The following is a 14,975-nucleotide window of genomic DNA, read 5'->3' as shown; positions in this document are numbered from 1 at the left end:
CTGAGACACAACCTCTACCTCCTGAGACACAGCCTCTACCTCCTGAGACACAGCCTCTACCTCCTGAGACACAGCCTCTACCTCCTGAGACACAGCCTCTACCCCCTGAGACACAGCCTCTACCTCCACCAGCCTCTACCTCCTGAGACACAGCCTCTACCTCCACCAGCCTCTACCTCCTGAGACACAGCCTCTACCTCCACCAGCCTCTACCTCCTGAGACACAGCCTCTACCTCCTGAGACACAGCCTCTACCTCCTGATACACAGCCTCTACCCCCTGAGACACAGCCTCTACCTCCTAAGACACAGCCTCTACCTCCTGAGACACAGCCTCTACCTCCACCAGCCTCTACCTCCTGAGACACAGCCGCCCCTCAATCTCTATGCTGACCTGGTAGATGAGGGTCTGTCTGTCTGTCTGGTCTCACCTGGTAGATGAGGGTCTGTCTGTCTGTCTGTCTGGTCTCACCTGGTAGATGAGGGTCTGTCTGTCTGTCTGTCTGGTCTCACCTGGTAGATGAGGGACTCTGTCTTGGTCCTTCTGTTGATGTCGGCCCCCAGCTGGATGAGACACTCGGCCATGACCACGTCCCCCTGCCCACAGGCCCGGACCAGCATGCTGTACCTCAGCTCTGCCTCACTCAGCATCTTAGACAGGGCCAGGCAGGCCGCGCTACGCAGCTGCACAGAGGGGGGGGGGGGGGGGGGGGGGGAGGACAGGCGTGGTTCTTCATGAAAAACATAGCATGACTCGCCGAGAGAAAAAAACCAGTGAACGAGGGAGAGAGATTAGAAGTAAGAAATAATGAAAGGTTGAATTTAATTTCAGTTTATTTAAGAAGGGACAATGCGTATCGATTGTGTAAACAGGTGTAAATATGACAGATTTAGCCAGGAGGCTAATTTTCATCTGTGGTCCCCCTGGCCAAGATATAAAAAGAAAAAAAGGCATCCTAAAATGACACAAGATAACATAAACAATACAACAGCACCATACAGAGCATAGGAAAGACACAGTTAAAACAGACACACTTAAATGATGTTATGGTGCAGATTTGGTTTCCCTTAAACCAGTTTTTCAGATAGGTGTAATAATAATAATAATAATGGATTGTATTTATAAAGCACTTTACATTCCAAGAATCTCAAAGTGCTACAGTCAATAAAAGAAATAAAAACAGCACAACACAATAAAGATCACTAAAAACATCAAAAGCAGAAAGGTTAAAAAGACACTGTGGCATAAAACTAAAGAAAAATAAATATATAAATACAAATCTGGCTACTGGAACGCTTTGTTAAAAAGATGAGTCTTAAGTCCGCTCTTAAAAGAGTCGACCGACTGTGGTGCTCTCAGGTGGGCAGGGAGGGCGTTCCACAGTTCGGGGGCGATGGAGCAGAAGGCCCGGTCTCCCATGGAGCGGAGGTGGGTTTTGGTGGGTTTGAGGAGGTTTGCATTTGATGAGCGGAGAGTGCGAGTGGAGAGGCTGTGGGATTTGACCAGGTCCTTGAGGTAAGGGGGTGCGTTGCCGTAAATGCATTGATGAGTTAACAGTGAGATTTTGTAAATGATCCGAGAGGAGATGGGAAGCCAGTGTAGTGAGTGGAGGATGGGTGTGATGTGATCGTATTTGCGCACTCTCATCAGGATCTTAGCAGCGCTGTTCTGAATGTACTGGAGCTTCTGAAGGCTCTTGCTAGGGATCCCGATGAGAAGTGCGTTGCAGTAGTCGAGCCTGGAGGAGACAAAGGCATGGACTAACTTCTTGGCATCGGGCAAAGACAGGGTGGGGCGGAGTTTTGCTATATTTCTAAGATGGAAGAATGACGTTTTGGATATGTGTTTAATGTGGGCCTCGTAGTTGAGGTGGGGGTCCATTCGAACACCAAGGTTGGTGACGACGGATGACAGAGGGATAACCTGTCCAGAGAAAGTGATGCTTGTTATGGGGGATGATTTAACCTGGTGAGGGGTGCCGATGAGGATGGCTTCTGTTTTGCAGCTATTTAATTGGAGGAAGTTAACTCTCATCCACGCCTTTATCTCCTCCAGGCAGATGGTGAGTGCAGATGAGGTTGACTGAGGGGTTGGGTCCAGTTTAATGTAGAGTTGTGTGTCGTCAGCATAGCAATGGTAGGGGATACCATGCTTGCTGATGACACGGCCGAGGGGTAACATGTACAGGGTGAAGAGGGTGGGTCCGAGTACGGATGTATGTACTGTAGGTGTAGAGAGGGATGGAGGGAGAGGATAGTGGATATAAAGAAGTACGTGAGAAACAGCAGTCATAGCACACTCGCTCACTCACACTCGCTCACTCGCTCACTCACACTCGCTCACTCACACTCGCTCACTCACACTCGCTCACTCACTCACACTCGGTCACTCACACTCGCTCACTCACTCACACTCACTCACTCACTCACTCACTCACACTCACTCACTCACACTCATTGTCGGAGCCAAATGCATATTATTGAATGTTATTGAGTAATGATCATAATGATTGAATGAAATATGAATGATTGCATGAACTATTAGAATATTATGTTGTATGATGGCTCCGCCATGTGGCTCCGCCATGGTCTGAACTGTGCCAGGGACATTGTTTAACTGACAGGAAGTGAGGCTAGCAGGCAGGAAGTCTGGGCAGGCCTGGGTAAGGGAATCGGTTTTTGTTTCTTTTTTTCTGAGTGGGGCAGTCCCACTCATATTTTTCATTTTTATTGACAGTACAGTATATATTATGACAGGAAGGATGGGTGAGAGAGAGAGGAGGGATGACATGCAGGATATGTCCCCGGCCGGAATCGAACCGGGGACCCTGCGGTTACATGGTCAACGCTTAACCCGCTACGCCACCTAAGCGCCCCAGGGAATAGTTTTTTGACCACACACAACTCACACAACTCACACACACACACACTCACACAACTCACACACACACACACACACACACACACACAACTCACACAACTCACACACACACACACACACACAACTCACACAACTCACACGACTCACACAACTCACACAACTCACACAACTCACACAACTCAAACAACTCAAACAACTCACTCACACACACACACACTCACACACACACACACACACACACACACACACACACAACTCACACAACTCACACACACACACACACACAACTCACACACACACACAACTCACACACCTCACACAACTCACACAACTCACACACCTCACACAACTCACACACACAACTCACACACACACACACACACACAACTCACACACACACACACACACACAACTCACACAACTCACACACCTCACACAACTCACACAACTCACACACACACACACACACACACTCACACACTCACACACACACACACACCTCACACACACACACACAACTCACACACACACACACACACACACACAACTCACACACAAGGAGAGAGTCTGACAAACTCTTTTTTTTTTTTTTTTTATTTGTTTTTCAGATTTTATCCCTTTTTCACCCAATTTGGTAGCCAATTTAACCCAACTTAGCATCCAATTATCCCCTGCCTATTGCATTGGATCCGCCGCCCGACCCCGTGGCCGGCAGTCCCAGAGGAGGGCGCCAGGCAGACTAGGCTGACTGGCTCCTCGAGCCCAGTACCGTTATTCCGGCACCCCAGGGGGCGGTGTTGCGCGACGGATCCTAGTCCAGAAATACTCCTATACCCCCCCTCGGAAGCGGCCGGCCAATATGCCGCTTCCCGTGTGCCTCGGCCATTATCTGGATCTGGCGAGCCGGGATACGAACCCCGGCCCCGGTGGGCAGCATGCACTAGCGGCCAGTGCGTAGACCGCTACACCACCGCGGGGCGAGAGTCTGACAAACTCAAGAAGAACTCAAGGAAACAACTCTAGGAAACTATAAAGTGAGACAGCACTGGAATGGCATTTTGTTATTTTTCTGTTTTCTAAAGATGCCACTGGAACTGTGAATTGTATGTTTATATTTAAAGGAGAATAAATCCATATTTTTGTTGCAATTCTACCTGGGCTGGATTAATTTACAACTTTGTTGGTTTGAATATTTGGATGTGCGTCAAAACCCCTGCCTTGCCTGGACGGTGGTTGCTAGATTGTTCGAAGCCACTTAAAAGAAAAACCAGAACATAAAGCACGCTCACTCACTCATACCCACTCCTACCCACTCATACACACCCACACCCTCACCCTCACCCTCACCCTCTCACCCTCACACCCTCACCCTCTCTCACCCTCACCCTCTCACCCTCACCCTCTCACCCTCACACCCTCACCCTCACCCCCTCACACCCTCACCCTCTCTCACCCTCTCACCCTCACACCCTCACCCTCTCACCCACACCCTCACACCCTCACCCTCTCACCCTCACACCCTCACCCTCTCACCCTCTCCCTCACACCCTCACCCTCTCACCCTCTCAACCTCACCCTCTCACCCACACCCTCACACCCTCTCACCCTCTCCCTCACACCCTCACCCTCTCACCCTCTCAACCTCACCCTCACCCTCTCAACCTCACCCTCTCACCCCCTCACCCTCACACCCTCACACTCTCACCCTCTCAACCTCACCCTCACACCCTCACCCTCTCACACCCTCTCCCTCACCCTCACCCTCACACCCTCACCCTCTCACCCTCACACCCTCACACCCTCACACACTCACACCCTCACCCACACCCACACCCTCTCACACCCTCACCCTCACACACTCACACCCTCACCCTCTCCCTCACACCCTCACCCTCACACCCTCACCCTCTCACCCACACCCTCACCCTCACCCTCTCACCCTCACCCTCTCACCCTCACCCACACCCACACCAGTGTTTCCCCTACCATTGCCTTGGGGGGGCGGGCCGCCCCCCCAACGGAACCACCCGCCCCCCTTAGAAAGAGGAATTATTACGGATTTAAACACCAAACATCTGACAAGCAGGCTAAAATATCTGCGTTTTTTAAACGCATCCAACCCGAATCTGGCGAGTGGCAAGTCCATAGGCTCGTTGGTAACATTAGTCCGCCAGTAGTCTCGCATAGTCAAACCTATCTCCACACTTCGTGGTGTAAATAGTCAAAGAACTAGCAAGCTAACTAGCTCAGAGGTGATGAGATGAGCTAGTCTGCTGCACACTTGTCAGCTAAAGAGCTAACTGGATGCACTTGACTTTATTATTTTAGTTAAAGTAGATATACAATCTTTCTTATTCTGCTAGAATTGGGCTTCATGGTAATACCATAATGGCATATTTACAGTACATGGACAGTGGATTGAAGTATTGGAAATTGTTTTTTTTATAGTTGGACATGATCTTTTTTCAGGTGAGAGTAATGTCAAAATGACATTATCTGACTGCATTGCCCACAGCAATCCAAAAGCTATTATAATTATGTTATAAATTGATATTGATTGATTGATTGATTGATTGATTGGATCAATGTATACCTCTTATTAGATTATAAATACTCTGGTTGTTATGTTTGCCTTTTGGTTGACAGCAAAAGAGGGAGAGAGGAGGATAGAGAGGGAGAGAAGGAGAGAGAGCAGGATGGTGTCGGCACACCAGAGAGAGACAGCAAGAACCAGGTGAGAAAGGGGACAGGTAGTCAAGACCACATAAGTAGCCTTGAGAACCGATGGTTCTGGAGCCTAACGGCCCATAGGGCAGGAGCCTATCTCCTCTTTCCGTAGCGTGAGGCGGCTTGATGTACAAGTACACCCCCTGGACATGACGCTGGTATGTCGCAGGGTCGATACTCACCCTCACACCCACACCCTCACCCTCACCCTCGCACACCCTCACCCTCTCACCCTCACCCTCACACCCTCACCCTCACACCCTCACCCTCTCACCCTCACACACTCACACACTCACCCTCTCACCCTCACCCTCACCCTCTCACCCTCACACACTCACACACTCACACACTCACCCTCACATCCTCACCCTCACCCTCACCCTCTCCCTCACACCCACACCCTCTCACACTCACCCTCACACTCACCAGGTTGTTGCCTTGGTCAGGTGGTTCTTCGTCCCTCAGCTGGGTGAAGATCTGCGTGTCGAAGCCCTCCCTCTGCAGCTCCCCCGCCGCCCCCGAGCACGCGTCCAGCATCCTCACACCCACCTGGAACCCCTGTGGGAGACGACCATAAAGGCAGGTTTACTTGTATAGCAAATCTACATCTTGAATGGTAAAACAAAGGGTAAAGAAACATAGCATAACCCCTAAACAGATTTAAAAACAGAGGTGAAAAAGCGAAAAGGAAAAGAAACAAAGAAAGAAAGAAAAAAAGGGATGAAAGTCCAGAGGTGTTTCAATGCACATGTTACTAGTGATGTATTCTGAATGGGTATTAAATCAGGAGGTGTCACGTTTCATACAAATGTTCCATTTTTCCTAGTATTTTTTTTCAAATATATTGATTTTGAGTCTCAAAAGGCATGTCATCTTTTCCATAACAAAAATGTCTCGGACAATTTCCAGCCACTGTTCCTGTTTTGGGGGGGGGGTTAATATTAAGCCAGTTTCTGGTAACAGCTTTTTTTACTTGCTGCAAGTAAAACTTTAGTCAGGTAGACTAGACGTCTTCTCTCATTACAACATCAGCGATGTTCCCCGGGGCGGTGGTATTTATAGCAATACATTTAAATTTGAATGTATAGCATAGCATAGAGTACAGCACAGTGTTTTATTTGTATAGTATAGTGGATAGTGTATATAGCCTTTATTTATGTAAACCAGCTCTTTTTCCCAAATTTCGTTGTATGGTACCTGTACTGTATTAATGACAATAAAGACCATTCATTCATTCATTCATTCATATTTTCAGTATTTTAGGTGACATGTGTAATGAATATTAACAGGGGTGCACATAACTGGTGCGCCAGTGCGCATGCGTCGCCAAAATGCATGCTGCGCGGCAGATCAGCCGCATGAAGGCGCTCTTGCGCACCAACAGTTTATTTTATTTATTTATTTATTTTTTGAAAAGTTGATTTCAGTGTTTACAGAACAGAGCAGTGCTTAAAGAGATGTCCGTTTATATCAGTGTGTTTAAAGAACAGACATTCAGTTAGTGCTTAAAGAGATGTCAGTTTATTTCAGTGTGTTTAAAGAACAGACATTCAGTTAGTGCTTAAAGAGATGTCAGTTGATTTCATTGTGTTTAAAGGAGTCGGACAGACTTTCATGCTTAAAGAGCAGTCATTTGATTTTGCATTTGTTTCTTTTGTTTTGCACACAATCATTTGGTCGTTCATCTTTATTTATGAATAAATGTCGTTTTGCTAATAATATATCCATGTATCCCTTTTTTATCCATCCTGTGGGACGGGTCGTGACTCGCGAGCTCGGGGAGCACCAAGCAGCATCCCTAGGTGCTCCTCTGAGCACTGGCCCCAAAAAGTTATGTGCACCCCTGAATATTAAGCTCAGTGACCTTCAGCAGCATGTCTGGGTCGTGTGCGTGCTGCAGCAGGGAGGTGACCAGCACCGAGGCCAGGACCGGGACCATCATCCTGGACAGCTTCTTCTTGGACACCAGGTAGTGGAGCAGCTCCAGACCTCTGTAGTGGATCTCTGTCAGAGGCAGGAAGTAAAACACAGGAAGTCAAACACTGACGTCACCTTCAACAAGAGCAGGAATGACTGCACGTATCACAGGGGTCCCACACCTTCTGAAACATCACATCCAAGCACCTTTCAAGGACTTTCAAGACTCAAGGACCCAACACGGCATAGTTTGAGACAGATCTAGACGAGAGTTTATATAATAGGAACTATCCGCTCGCAGACAACAATTAAAAAGAGAGGCTTGAATGTGTAGAACACTAGATGGTCTCTTGCCTTCTCTACCACAGCACAGCAAAACAATATATTTAAGCAATAGCTCACGACAGGCCGTGGTATATGCTTATTATATCACAGCTAAGGGGCGTTGTTCGGCCCGACGCGAAGCGGAGGGACGGCAACCCCCTTAGCTGTGATATAATAAGCATATACCACTGGCCTGAAGTGAGCTATTGCTTTTATAAAACGGTTACCAACACTGTCAATATGAATTAGAAAAGCACACTCAAATTCAAATAGTTTTTATTCGTAATTAATCATCTTAAATAGTTCCCCTCAAATAAAATAGTTCCTCTTATTGCAGTTGGTCGCTAAGCAACAACACTAACATTCTTTTTCATTAACCTAGGCTACTAGCATTGTAGATTTCATAGGAATTTAGCATTTATTTACACATTTTCATTATTTGCATCTATTTATTTACATTAATTTGGATGTCTCCGTTGATTGTACACCCACTAAAAAACTGTCAACGCGCGGCTGTAGTGGACGCAGGCAGGGCACTCCGAAAACGTCTCGACACATTTTCAAACAGGCTTTATTTTGATAAACAGACCACATATTGGGAATCTACATGCTTACTTTGGGTAGGATTTTTATTTTTATTTATTTTTAAGTTTATAAAATGTCCTTGAGATTGAATTAAAAGTCTGTTATATTTGGAATGTTGACCGTGAAACAGGCGTATTCATTTCGAACTGTGATGAGGCTCTACTAATCGTAGCTGTGGTATACGCTCAATATACCACGGCTATGAACCAATCAGATTGCTTGATTTCACCCATCCGTTTTATAATGTGAAATAATGTGTAAAGTTAGGTTAAGCAATGTGACTTATCTACTATAATTACGTTAAAAAAAAAATATATATATATAGATTTTTTTTAATTTTTTTTAGAGAGAGGGGAATTCAAGCACTTTCAATGACCCATGTCTATTTTCCAAAACCTTTAAGGCCTTGATTTTCTTTTCTCAAATTCACAAACTTCCAAGGATTTCAAGGACCCGTGGGAACCCTGATATTAACACTCTAGGGCAGCGGTTCCCAACCTTTTTGGACTCAAGGCCAACACTTAAAAATCTCTGAAGTATTTGCGGCCCACACACAGGTGTCTCATCATTATTCTGTTATTCTTATTGGATGTTTCATATGCATCATCATACAATCATCATACATACAGTGCAGTAGGCCTAGTAGTAGCACACTGATGATAGATTTTTGGAGGTTTTAAAGAAATAAATACAGTACCATGCGTACCACCGTGTGTTGTTTTAATTAAAATGTTTTTGTAAAAAGAACTATTATAAAAAACAATTTTGCCCATGATTTGGCGGCCCACTTGCAGTACTCTCGCGGACCACCAGAGGGCCGCGGCACATAGGTTGGGAACCGCTGCATGTCAACCAAATAATAAAGAATCATGTTTATTTCATTTATAACCTAATAATATATATATATATAACATAATACGACAGTAATAATAATAATAATAATAATAATAATAATAATAATAATAATGCATTTTATTTATGGACACCTTACAAAGCATAATTAAAAACAAGCAACAGACCAAGTTCAGAACAGTGATTCAAACAAACAAAAACAAAACAAAACAAAACAAAAAACTTAAAAAGTTATCAGTTAAAAATGCGCCAGTTTAAAAAGGTGGGTAATATATTCATCATTTATAACCTAGCTAAATTGATTTATCACATCGTTAGCCTCGTAGCATAATTGCCTAAGTCATATTAGGGCCAAATGTAGATATCTGCCTAACTCTACTCTCCTAAAGGCCAATGCACACGGCCCCGATTTTGTCGCACCACCGAATTCGATTCCATTGTTTTGAATGAGACAATGCACACGGCGTGCGATGCGATTTTATCGCACGACAACATTCGATTCTCCATTCACACCAATTGAAATAATTCAAAGAATTGAGAATCGAATGTTCGGCGGTGCGACAAAATCGGGGCCGTGTGCATTGGGCTTAACACTGCTGATTCACTGGGCATTATTGCCTCTATGACATCAGCCTATCAGAATGCTTGTTGTTACATTCCAAAATCACTATCTGCCCAAGTCATCTCTTTGACAGAGGCATGTTTGACACTACATACAAAGATGGCTCGGCTGACCACAAGTGAAGCATGACTTTGGTGATTATGCTACGAGGCTAACGGTATGGCTAATAGATGTGGCTCAAGTGAGAGAGGTATATAAGAGGATGACATTGTAACAGTCACAGTCTCACCTCGTTCCCTAGGGAACATCTGTAGTGTGTGCAGCACCGTGTCTATCGCCCCCTGTTGGCAGAGCAGGTCCACTGCGCCGGAGCAGTCAGCCAGGGCACACAGCACCCGGAGGCCACACTCCTGGATGGCTGAGCTGCTGATGAACTACACAACACAACACACCACAACACACCACAACACAACACAACACAACACAACACAGAGACAATGAGCTGGTGGAATGAGCTCCCCACGGCTGTCAGAACTGCAGAGTCACTACCCATCTTCCGTCGTAGACTGAAGACCTCCATCTCTTCAGGTCACACCTTAACTGCTCCTCCTGAGACATCTACCACCCCCCAGCACTGTGTCTCCTGAGACACCTGCTTCCCCCTATACTGTCTCCTGAGACATCTACTACCCCCCCAGCACTGTGTCTCCTGAGACATCTACTACCCCCCCAGCACTGTGTCTCCTGAGACATCTACTACCCCCCTGTACTGTGTCTCCTGAGACATCTACTACCCCCCCAGCACTGTGTCTCCTGAGACATCTACTACCCCCCAGCACTGCGTCTCCTGAAGACACCCGCTTTTCCCCTTTACTGTGTCCCCTAAAAACTTCTATTGCCCCCCTTGTACTGTTTCTCTGTTTCTCCAGTGTCTAGATAATATTATTTTATTTTTTTAAAAGGCTAGGTTTAGAAGAAGGTTTTTCCTTCTATCAGTGGCCCCGGGCCGGAGCTACCACAAACAACACAGAGACGAGCAGATACACGTCTGCTGGGTGAGTCACCGACAAACCAACCGACCGTCTAATGATCGACAGATCGTCTAATGATCGACAGATCGTCTAATGATCGACAGACCGTCTAATGAACGACAGATCGTCTAATGAACGACAGACCGTCTAATGAACGACAGATCGTCTAATGAACGACAGACCGTCTAATGAACGACAGATCGTCTAATGAACGACAGACCGTCTAATGAACGACAGATCGTCTAATGAACGACAGACCGTCTAATGAACGACAGATCGTCTAATGAACGACAGACCGTCTAATGAACGACAGATCGTCTAATGAACGACAGACCGTCTAATGAACGACAGACCGTCTAATGAACGACAGATCGTCTAATGAACAACAGACCGTCTAATGAACGACAGATCGTCTAATGAACGACAGACCGTCTAATGAACGACAGATCGTCTAATGAACGACAGACCGTCTAATGAACGACAGACCGTCTAATGAACGACAGATCGTCTAATGAACGACAGACCGTCTAATGAACGACAGATCGTCTAATGAACGACAGACCGTCTAATGAACGACAGATCGTCTAATGAACGACAGACCGTCTAATGAACGACAGATCGTCTAATGAACGACAGATCGTCTAATGAACGACAGACTGTCTAATGAACGACAGATCGTAAAAAACTGCAAAAAGGAAATCTAAGTAAGACGAAATATCTTAAATCAAGGCAATTATGCTTTTTTTTTTTTGTCTGACTTGTCTTCACTCGTTTGAAGATATATTTCAGTGGTTTTAAGAAGATCTTGGCAAGTGAAAATGTCCTGTTCTGCTGGCAGATCATACGTAATTAAATTATCCCCCATTTTATTGCCCTTGCTTTTGAGAGCTGACTTTTTGCCGTGTAACGACCCCGATCCAAACCACATTCCTTTATGGAACAACGACGGGTGGAGTGCATCTTGCATTACGCAATTTTACCAAAAAAATTATATAGAACAATAATATTATGCTTTCAGGGCAGGGATGTCAATGATATAAAATGGACTGCACTTATATAGCGGCCTTATTCCAAAGCGCTTTACAGCGGTCTCTCGTTCACACATTCACACACCAATGGCGAGGTAGGCAAGCTACCAGGCAAGGCGCCGGCCCGCTGGTTATGTGGCTCGACATGTGGCCAACCGGGGCTCGAACCGCCGATCTGCCGACCTTGCGATCATTAGACGCCTGCTCTACCTCCTGAGACACAGCCTCTACCTCCTGAGACACAGCCTCTACCTCCTGAGACACAGCCTCTACCTCCTGAGACACAGCCTCTACCTCCTGAGACACAGCCTCTACCTCCTGAGACACAGCCTCTACCTCCTGAGACACAGCCTCTACCTCCTGAGACACAGCCCCTACCTCCTGAGACACAGCCTCTACCTCCTGAGACACAGCCTCTACCTCCTGAGACACAGCCTCTACCTCCTGAGACACAGCCTCTACCTCCTGAGACACAGCCTCTACCTCCTGAGACACAGCCTCTACCTCCTGAGACACAGCCTCTACCTCCTGAGACACAGCCTCTACCTCCTGAGACACAGCCTCTACCTCCTGAGACACAGCCTCTACCTCCTGAGACACAGCCTCTACCTCCTGAGACACAGCCTCTACCTCCTGAGACACAGCCTCTACCTCCTGAGACACAGCCTCTACCTCCTGAGACACAGCCTCTACCTCCTGAGACACAGCCTCTACCTCCTGAGACACAGCCTCTACCTCCTGAGACACAGCCTCTACCTCCTGAGACACAGCCTCTACCTCCTGAGACACAGCCTCTACCTCCTGAGACACAGCCTCTACCTCCTGAGACACGGCCTCTACCTCCTGAGACACAGCCTCTACCTCCTGAGACATAGCCTCTACCTCCTGAGACACAGCCTCTACCTCCTGAGACACAGCCTGTACCTCCTGAGACACAGCCTCTACCTCCTGAGACACAGCCTCTACCTCCTGAGACACAGCCTCTACCTCCTGAGACACAGCCTCTACCTCCTGAGACACAGCCTCTACCTCCTGAGACACAGCCTCTACCTCCTGAGACACAGCCTCTACCTCCTGAGACACAGCCTCTACCTCCTGAGACACAGCCTCTACCTCCTGAGACACAGCCTCTACCTCCTGAGACACGGCCTCTACCTCCTGAGACACGGCCTCTACCTCCTGAGACATAGCCTCTACCTCCTGAGACACAGCCTCTACCTCCTGAGACACAGCCTCTACCTCCTGAGACACAGCCGAGCAGTGAGTCTTACTCTGTTGAGAGCTTGGAGGTAGACGGCGTGCGCGCCCTCCACCACACACTGGTTCTTCAGCACCCTCAGGGACACGTCCAGCGTGTCCAGCGTGTCTGGGTCGCACACCGACGCGCCGTTCTCCCGCAGACGCAGACTCCTGTCTGCTCACGGACACACAGACAGACAGACACACACATAGACACACACAGACAGACAGAGAGACAGACAGACAGACAGACAGATACACACAGACACAGACAGAGAGACATACAGACACAGACAGACAGACAGATACACACAGACACAGACAGAGAGACAGACAGACAGACACACAGACACAGACAGAGAGACAGACAGACAGACAGACACACAGACAGACAGATACACACAGACACAGACAGAGACACAGACAGACAGACAGACACACACACAGACAGACACAGACACAGACAGAGACAGACAGACAGACACACAGACAGACAGATACACACAGACACAGACAGAGAGACAGACAGACAGACACACAGACACACAGACAGACAGACACACACACAGACAGACACACAGACAGACAGATACACACAGACACAGACAGAGAGACAGACAGACAGACAGACATACAGACAGAGAGACAGACAGACAGACACAGATAGACAGACACACAGACAGATACACACAGACACAGACAGAGAGACAAACAGACAGACAGACAGACATACAGACACAGACAGAGAGACAGACAGACAGACACAGATAGACAGACACACAGACAGACACACACAGACAGACACACACACAGACAGACATAGACACACACGGACAGACACAGACAGACAGACAGACAGACAGACACAGCTGTTTTCAAACAATACAAACTGAAGTATTAAACCTAGAATAGATTCTCGTTCTATGGGAAACGTCTCGCTATGGAGTGTCTCGCAAATGTCACCTAAATGTCACTCAAATGTCACCCAAAGCCTGTCTCTCTAGGTGTGTCTCACCTGGGCAGAGGAACGCCAGGCAGAGGTAGAGGTGTGTGTGTGTGTGTGTGTGTGTGTGTGTGTGTGTGTGTGTGTGTCTCACCTGGGCAGAGGAACACAAGGCTGGCTCTCATGGCCTCCAGCTGGACGACAGGTTCAAAGTTGTGAGTCTTCATGGCCGCGAGGATCTGACCCAGGGACATGCTACACTCATCCAGACTGGCTGGTCTGCAGGTGCATCAGGGACACAAACACACAAACACACAAACGGCAGAAAAAAAAAAAAAAAAATCTATTCTATTTGTGACACAGTCTGGTCATTTGGTCCGCATGTCGGCAACCAATCAAAACGTTCAGCCTTTTTTTTGAAACACGGAACTACGTTTCAACGTTGTTGAGAAACACAACACAAACTCGCTAGTCAAGACAAAACACTGTAACAACGCGATGGATTGGGTGAGTAATCCCCACTGCTACCTAGTTAACTAGAACACTACTTTACATTGTTACCTAGTTAACTACAACACTACTTTACATTGTTACCTAGTTAACTAGAACACTACTTTACATTGTTACCTAGTTAACTACAACACTACTTTACATTGTTACCTAGTTAACTAGAACACTGCTTTACATTGTTACCTAGTTAACTAGAACACTACTTTACATTGTTACCTAGTTAACTACAACACTACTTTACATTGTTACCTAGTTAACTAGAACACTACTTTACATTGTTACCTAGTTAACTAGAACACTACTTTACATTGTTACCTAGTTAACTAGAACACTACTTTACATTGTTACCTAGTTAACTAGAACACTACTTTACATTG

General features: G+C 46.7%; 1 protein-coding gene across 1 annotated transcript in view; it reads right to left on the bottom strand.

The window, feature by feature from the left end:
- Positions 1-14,975, bottom strand: part of lrrk2 (leucine-rich repeat kinase 2) — a gene marked incomplete at its 5' end in the record, with an annotated part of 90,561 nt that overhangs the window by 48,616 nt on the left and 26,970 nt on the right. Inside the window, 6 exons of the mRNA XM_080539132.1 lie at positions 513-683; positions 6,022-6,165; positions 7,472-7,611; positions 10,137-10,281; positions 13,178-13,320; positions 14,243-14,367. Coding sequence (XP_080395258.1) covers positions 513-683; positions 6,022-6,165; positions 7,472-7,611; positions 10,137-10,281; positions 13,178-13,320; positions 14,243-14,367 — 868 coding nt within the window. The remainder of the gene's footprint in view (positions 1-512; positions 684-6,021; positions 6,166-7,471; positions 7,612-10,136; positions 10,282-13,177; positions 13,321-14,242; positions 14,368-14,975) is intronic.

This window comes from Nansenia antarctica (genome assembly GCF_963989245.1).
Source record: "Nansenia antarctica genome assembly, chromosome: 9".
NCBI classification, from domain to species: domain Eukaryota; kingdom Metazoa; phylum Chordata; class Actinopteri; order Argentiniformes; family Microstomatidae; genus Nansenia; species Nansenia antarctica.
This window is presented reverse-complemented; position numbering and strand designations above follow the sequence as displayed.